Source organism: Somniosus microcephalus, unplaced genomic scaffold (assembly GCF_052327205.1).
Source record: "Somniosus microcephalus isolate GS21.2 unplaced genomic scaffold, FLI_Smic_1.0 unresolved_chr5, whole genome shotgun sequence".
NCBI lineage: Eukaryota > Metazoa > Chordata > Chondrichthyes > Squaliformes > Somniosidae > Somniosus > Somniosus microcephalus.
Window position 1 is genome coordinate 45713822 of NW_028225183.1, and position 6911 is coordinate 45720732.

The 6911-nt window shown below is 45.4% G+C and overlaps 2 protein-coding genes across 2 annotated transcripts; both read right to left on the reverse strand.

Annotated features, from left to right (window-relative positions):
- Positions 1 to 874: 874 nt before the first annotated feature.
- LOC147088095 (histone H2A type 2-C-like) lies at positions 875 to 1283 on the reverse strand. The gene has a single exon (XM_085977913.1). The coding sequence runs from the start codon at positions 1281 to 1283 to the stop codon at positions 894 to 896; it is 390 nt and encodes a 129-aa protein (XP_085834039.1). The 3' UTR covers positions 875 to 893.
- An 888-nt stretch (positions 1284 to 2171) lies between these two features.
- On the reverse strand, positions 2172 to 2630 carry LOC147088096 (histone H2B-like). Its single transcript, XM_085977914.1, has one exon. It carries the CDS (start codon positions 2615 to 2617, stop codon positions 2243 to 2245), a length of 375 nt encoding a protein of 124 aa, XP_085834040.1. The 5' UTR covers positions 2618 to 2630; the 3' UTR covers positions 2172 to 2242.
- Positions 2631 to 6911: the final 4281 nt, after the last annotated feature.

A 6911-nucleotide genomic window follows, 5' to 3' on the forward strand; every position in this document is an offset into this window, starting at 1 on the left:
CTCAGGACTTCAAGACCGACCTGCGCTTCCAGAGCTCGGCCGTCATGGCCCTGCAGGAGGCCAGCGAGGCTTACCTGGTGGGGCTCTTTGAGGACACCAACCTGTGCGCCATCCACGCCAAGCGAGTCACCATCATGCCCAAAGACATCCAGCTGGCCCGCCGCATCCGCGGGGAGCGCGCCTAAACTCACCCTGCCCGGCTCTAGACTTTAGCACCAAATACAACAACGGCTCTTTTAAGAGCCACCAAATCGGCAAAGGAAAGAGTTGCGATCGGCGCAAGGCAAATTGGACTGTGCACACACCGTGCTGCTCTTGCAGTGTTAATGTAATTGGGATTTATAAAGTGGGGGCAGTGAATGTCTGGGTATGGTCTAGGTTTAAATGTGAGTGGAAGGAGGTATCTGAATCTCACTTTAAAAATCAACTCTTAATGCGGGGAGAGGTAGTTACTATTTGGAATATTTTATATTAACCAGAGCTGTAATTCTGGTTCGATGCTGTCTGCAAATTAAAAGGGGAAAAGTTAGTATGGATCAATGTGCTCAGGATGTATATGGAATTATTGGCCCAATAAGGAACAGCCAGCCCAACAACCGCTTTATAATGGTTTCTTTACATGCGTTCATATTCGGCTCTCCCAATGTGTTCAATTAGGCCCGGTCTCACGTTAAGTTTCCGTGTGTTTTGTTTTTCTCTGAAGCCAGTCCCCCTCTATTAAATCGCTGATCCAAATTTTCGGTAACAGAAAACCCACTGTAGTGTTTGTGGATCTACAGTTCTGCATGTCCTGTTTGTAAACGTGAATGGCTGTACAGTACACAACCCTTTCACAGATAAAGTGGGTGGCTCTGAGAAGAGCCTTTGGGTTATTAGATTAAATCCTGCCCGCTTTACTTGCTCTTGGAGCTGGCAGTGCTGGTTTTCTTGGGCAGCAGCACCGCCTGGATATTAGGCAGCACCCCGCCCTGAGCGATGGTCACCTTTCCCAGCAGCTTGTTGAGCTCCTCGTCGTTGCGGATGGCCAGCTGCAGGTGTCTGGGGATGATGCGGGTCTTCTTGTTGTCGCGGGCCGCGTTGCCGGCCAGCTCCAGGATTTCAGCGGTCAGATACTCGAGCACAGCAGCCATGTAGACCGGGGCTCCGGCACCCACACGCTCAGCGTAGTTGCCCTTTCGCAGGAGCCTGTGAACACGGCCCACAGGGAACTGCAGTCCGGCCCGGGATGAACGAGACTTAGCCTTAGCCCGAGCTTTACCGCCGGTTTTTCCTCTTCCAGACATTTCCACAATTTACTCGTTCAGTGAAAGAATGAAAGTCTCCTCCCACATCTGTCGTTCTTAAACTTTCTGGAGGAATGAAGAGAGGCGAACTTGTGATTGGTCTCTCTGTGGTGAATTTCATTGGTGTTTTCCGGTGACCAATTACAGTCTGCTTTTCCCGCCAATGAAAAGAGGGGTAAAATAACTGTATTCAACGATTTTTTAAATTCAAAAACCCCGCCAGTATTTTCCTAAACGAGCGAATTAAATTAATAAATCACCATTAGCAAATTCTAGGCTGTTACAATCAGGATTAATTTCGGGTTCAATATTGAGTTTACACGGGCGGGATTAAATTCCCATTGATTCTGTAACGGGACACATTCCAACTCAATCTGTGTAAAAGTGAGGATTCACAGATTATCGATCGATCCTTTGCACAGGCGCTGCTGCGGGAGTGAAACCAGATCTGGGAGTCCTGCTGTGAGAAGAAAAGAGGGGCAGAGTGTTCAAACTGACCCCGTTCTAATCTCTAAGAACTCCCATTCCGGGTTGTTACAATGCAGCAAATCTCCGGTTAATAAACGGATGGACTCCCAACTTGCTTTAGAAAAATGCAAAGGTCTTGACAGAGAACGAGGTGACTGAAATCGGAATCTCACACCTAAAACAAACTTTTAATTAGTCGGCTGGCGCTGCAAATAAACGGGTCTGAGAGCAAAGGCAAAGTGCGACCAAGGACCGTGTTTGTGTTTTAGTGGGCGGGAAATACAACATCGACGCTAAGGGCGATCCGGTCAATGAAACTGCTTATCTGAGAGTTAAAAACTACATCTACAGCTGGAACTTCAAACGTTCTTAATAATTACAGTAAACTGAATCTACAAGGCGATGCGTTGTGTAGCTCTTTCAGAGAGATAGTGGGTGGCTCTTAAAAGAGCCTTTGTGTTTTGGGTTTGTTCTTTCAGGACAGCGTAGTTTTACTTGGAGCTGGTGTATTTGGTCACCGCCTTTGTCCCTTCCGACACGGCGTGCTTGGCCAGCTCCCCGGGCAGCAGCAGGCGCACGGCGGTCTGGATCTCCCGGGAGCTGATGGTGTGCCGCTTGTTGTAATGGGTCAGGCGGGAAGCCTCACTCGCGATACGCTCGAAAACATCGTTCACAAACGAGTTCATGATGCTCATGGCCTTGGAGGAGATGCCGGTGTCAGGGTGAACCTGCTTCATCACTTTGTAGATGTAGATGGAGTAACTCTCCTTCCTCGACTTTCTGCGCTTCTTGCCGCCCTTCGCTGCCGGTTTAGTGACGGTTTTCTTAGCGCCCTTCTTAGCAGCTGTCTTCTTTTCGTCCACCATTCTTAAGCTCGATTTCAGCAACAAAATGACTCAAACCCGCTCCGCGCTCGGAATATATAGGCAACCCCACAGTCCTATGCTAATGAGGGATGGGTGAAGGCAATGATTGTGATTGGCTGGTTAGGAATGATGTCAATTTCCATTCTTCTGCATATCTCTGATTGGCTTCTTTAGGTATCCAATCAGACTGAGTGTTTGCCACCAGTACGCCCCCTGCAAGTGCGTGTGTGACATCTGCCCATTCACCATTTCCCAGACCATCTTCCAGGGCCGCAAACACTCCTTCCGGACGGGACAGCCAGTTAGATAGACTTCCTCCAATTTGTGCACTATATTCACGCATTGCGGTGTGGTCTCCGCCACTTTAGTTCTGCATCTGCCAATCTCTAATACTGTGTGTGTGGGGATAGTTCTGTATCACTCAGTCTCTGCCGTCCTTGCGGGCTCCGTGTGTCCCAGGCAGCTAAGTGTCCTTTGTTGATTGGTGCGCTCGGCTCATTAAGAAAAAAGCATTTCACTGACTGGATTTCACTTGTTGTATTTGGTTATGTGACAAATAAAATTGAAATTGAAATAGAATTGATTTATGTAAGTGTAGGAATCATTCTCAATCTCAGTCTCTGTTACGGTATGTGAGTGTGGAATCCTTTAGTTTCCTGTCCGTCACTTTTTTTTTATTCGTTCATGGGATGTGGGCATCGCTGGCAAGGACAGCATTTATTGCCCATCCCTAATTGCCCTTTGAGAAGTTTTTGGTGAGACAGGTTCTTGAACCGCTGCAGTCCGTGTGATGAAGGTACTCCCACAGTGCTGTTAGGGAGGGAGTTCCAGGATTTTAAGCCAGTGACGAAGGAGCGGCGATAGAATAGACAGTGCTTGATGGCTGGTGTGGACATGATGGGCCGAAGGGCCTCTTTCTGTGCTGTATAACTCTATGACTCTATGACTATGACTAAGTGTCAGGGTGGGATTCTATCTTGTACCATGTGTCAGTGTTGTTATTGATTCTGAATCTGTCATTTTCTGGTAGAGTGTGAGTCTGAGATTCATTCAACATCTGCCTGTCACTAGGACGGTGTGCCAGACTGAGATTCATTCTGCATCTGTCTGTCACTGGTACTGATTGTCAGTGTGTGAGTCATTCTGTATCTGTCAGTCTCTGGTACTGATTGTGAGTGTGTGAGTCATTCTGTATCTGTCAGTCTCTGGTACTGATTGTGAGTGTGTGAGTCATTCTGTATCTGTCAGTCTCTGGTACTGATTGTGAGTGTGTGAGTCATTCTGTATCTGTCAGTCTCTGGTACTGATTGTGAGTGTGCGAGTTATTCTGTATCTGTCAGTCTCTGGTACTGATTGTGACTGTGGGAGTCATTCTGTATCTGTCAGTCTCTGGTACTGATTGTGAGTGTGTGAGTCATTCTGTATCTGTCAGTCTCTGGTACTGATTGTGAGTGTGTGAGTCAATCTGTATCTGTCAGTCTCTGGTACTGATTGTGAGTGTGTGAGTCATTCTGTATCTGTCAGTCTCTGGTACTGATTGTGAGTGTGGGACTCCTTCTGGATCTGTCAGTCTCTGGTACTGATTGTGAGTGTGCGAGTCATTCTGTATCCATCAGTCTCTGGTACTGATTGTGAGTGTGTGAGTCATTCTGTATCTGTCAGTCTCTGGTACTGATTGTGAGTGTGTGAGTCATTCTGTATCTGTCAGTCTCTGGTACTGATTGTGAGTGTGTGAGTCATTCTGTATCTGTCAGTCTCTGGTACTGATTGTGAGTGTGTGAGTCATTCTGTATCTGTCAGTCTCTGGTACTGATTGTGAGTGTGGGAGTCATTCTGTATCTGTCAGTCTCTGGTACTGATTGTGAGTGTGTGAGTCATTCTGTATCTGTCAGTCTCTGGTACTGATTGTGAGTGTGTGAGTCATTCTGTATCTGTCAGTCTCTGGTACTGCTTGTGAGTGTGGGACTCATTCTGTATCTGTCAGTCTCTGGTACTGATTGTGAGTGTGTGAGTCATTCTGTATCTGTCAGTCTCTGGTACTGATTGTGAGTGTGTGAGTCATTCTGTATCTGTCAGTCTCTGGTACTGATTGTGAGTGTGTGAGTCATTCTGGATCTATCAGTCTCTGGTACTGATTGTGAGTGTGGGACTCATTCTGGATCTGTCAGTCTCTGGTACTGCTTGTGAGTGTGTGAGTCATTCTGTATCTGTCAGTCTCTGGTACTGATTGTGAGTGTGTGAGTCATTCTGGATCTATCAGTCTCTGGTACTGATTGTGAGTGTGGGATTCATTCTGGATCTGTCAGTCTCTGGTACTGCTTGTGAGTGTGTGAGTCATTCTGGATCTGTCAGTCTCTGGTACTGCTTGTGAGTGTGTGAGTCATTCTGGATCTGTCAGTCTCTGGTACTGGATGTTAGTGTCCAATTAGTTCGGAATCAGTCTGTCTCTTGTACTGTCTTTCAGCGAAGAATTCTGCATGAATCTGCTACTCACTCGGGTTATGAAAGTGGGAATCGTACTGCATCTATCAGTCTCTGCCACTTGATGTTAGTTTGAGATTCATTCCATTTCTGCTAGTACCTGGTACTGTATGTGAATGTGGGACTAAATCTACATGTAAATCAATTGTACTGCATGTAATTGTGGCCTCATTCTGTATCTGCCAGGCCCTCTGATGCACTGTCTGTCAGTCTCTGTTCTGTATGTGTGTGCTAGAGTATTATATATCTGTCAATCTCTGGTACTGTATGTGAGAGTGAGATTCATTTTGCACCAATCAGTCTTTAATGTGGGGCTCACTTTGTCTCTATCATTTGCTGGTACTGTGTACGAGTGTGTATTAATTCTGGGTCTGTCACCGTCTGATAATCTGTGTCAGTGTGAGATTCATTCTCTTTCTCTGCCAATCTGTGATACTGTATGTGAGTTTGAGATTTATTCTATATCTGTCATTTCCTGGTATGGCATGTGAGTTTGGGATTTATTCTGTACTGTATGCTAGATTTAGATTAATTCTGTCTCTGTCATTATCTGGTAATGTATGAGGAGAGATTGGGTCGATTAGGCCTATATTCGCTAGAGTTTTGAAGAATAAGAGGGGATCTCATTGAAACTTATAAAATTCTAACAGGACTAGACAGACTAGATGCAGGAAAAATGTTCCCGATGACAGGGGAGTTCAGAATCAGGGGTCACAGTCTAAGGATAAGGGGTAAGCCATTTAGGACTGAGCTGAGGAGGGATTGAGCTGGTGAACCTGTGGAATTCTCTGCCACACAGGGCAGTTGAGGCCAATTCATTAAATATATTCAAGGAGGAGTTGGATATATTTCTTGAGGCTAAAGGGATCAAGGGATATGGGGAGAAAGCAGAGACAGGGTACTGAATTTGGATGATTAGCCATGATCTCATTAAATGGCGGAGCGGGCTCGAGGGGCCAAATGGCCTACTCCTGCTCCAAAATCTAAGTTTCTATGTATGAGAGTGTGAGATTCATGCTGAGTATCTGTCATCTCTGATGCTGTATGTGAATATCAGTTTAATTCTGTCTGTCACTGTCTGGTACTGTATGTAAGTGTGAGATTTATTCTGTGTGTCTGTCTCTGATACAAATGTAAGAAGTCACACAACACCAGGTTATAGCCCAACAGCTTTATTTGAAATCACAAGCTTTCGGAGCGCTGCTCCTTCGTCAGGTGAAGAGGAGAAATGCATATAGACACAGCACATATAGTCAGAGAATACTGCCAGATGATTACAGGTAATCTTTCTAACTGCCCTTTATTACACCTCGGCAGAAAGATAATCACAGCAATCAAAGGTGTGAATAGTGTCTCTGATACAGTATGTGAGTGTGAGATTTATTCTGTGTGTCTGTCTCTGATACAGTATGTGAGTGTGAGATTTATTCTGTGTGTCTGTCTCTGATACAGTATGTGAGTGTGAGATTTATTCTGTGTGTCTGTCTCTGATACAGTATGTGAGTGTGAGATTTATTCTGTGTGTCTGTCTCTGATACAGTATGTGAGTGTGAGATTTATTCTGTGTGTCTGTCTCTGATACAGTATGTGAGTGTGAGATTTATTCTGTGTGTCTGTCTCTGATACAGTATGTGAGTGTGAGATTTATTCTGTGTGTCTGTCTCTGATACAGTATGTGAGTGTGAGATTTATTCTGTGTGTCTGTCTCTGATACAGTATGTGAGTGTGAGATTTATTCTGTGTGTCTGTCTCTGATACAGTATGTGAGTGTGAGATTTATTCTGTGTGTCTGTCTCTGATACAGTATGTGAGT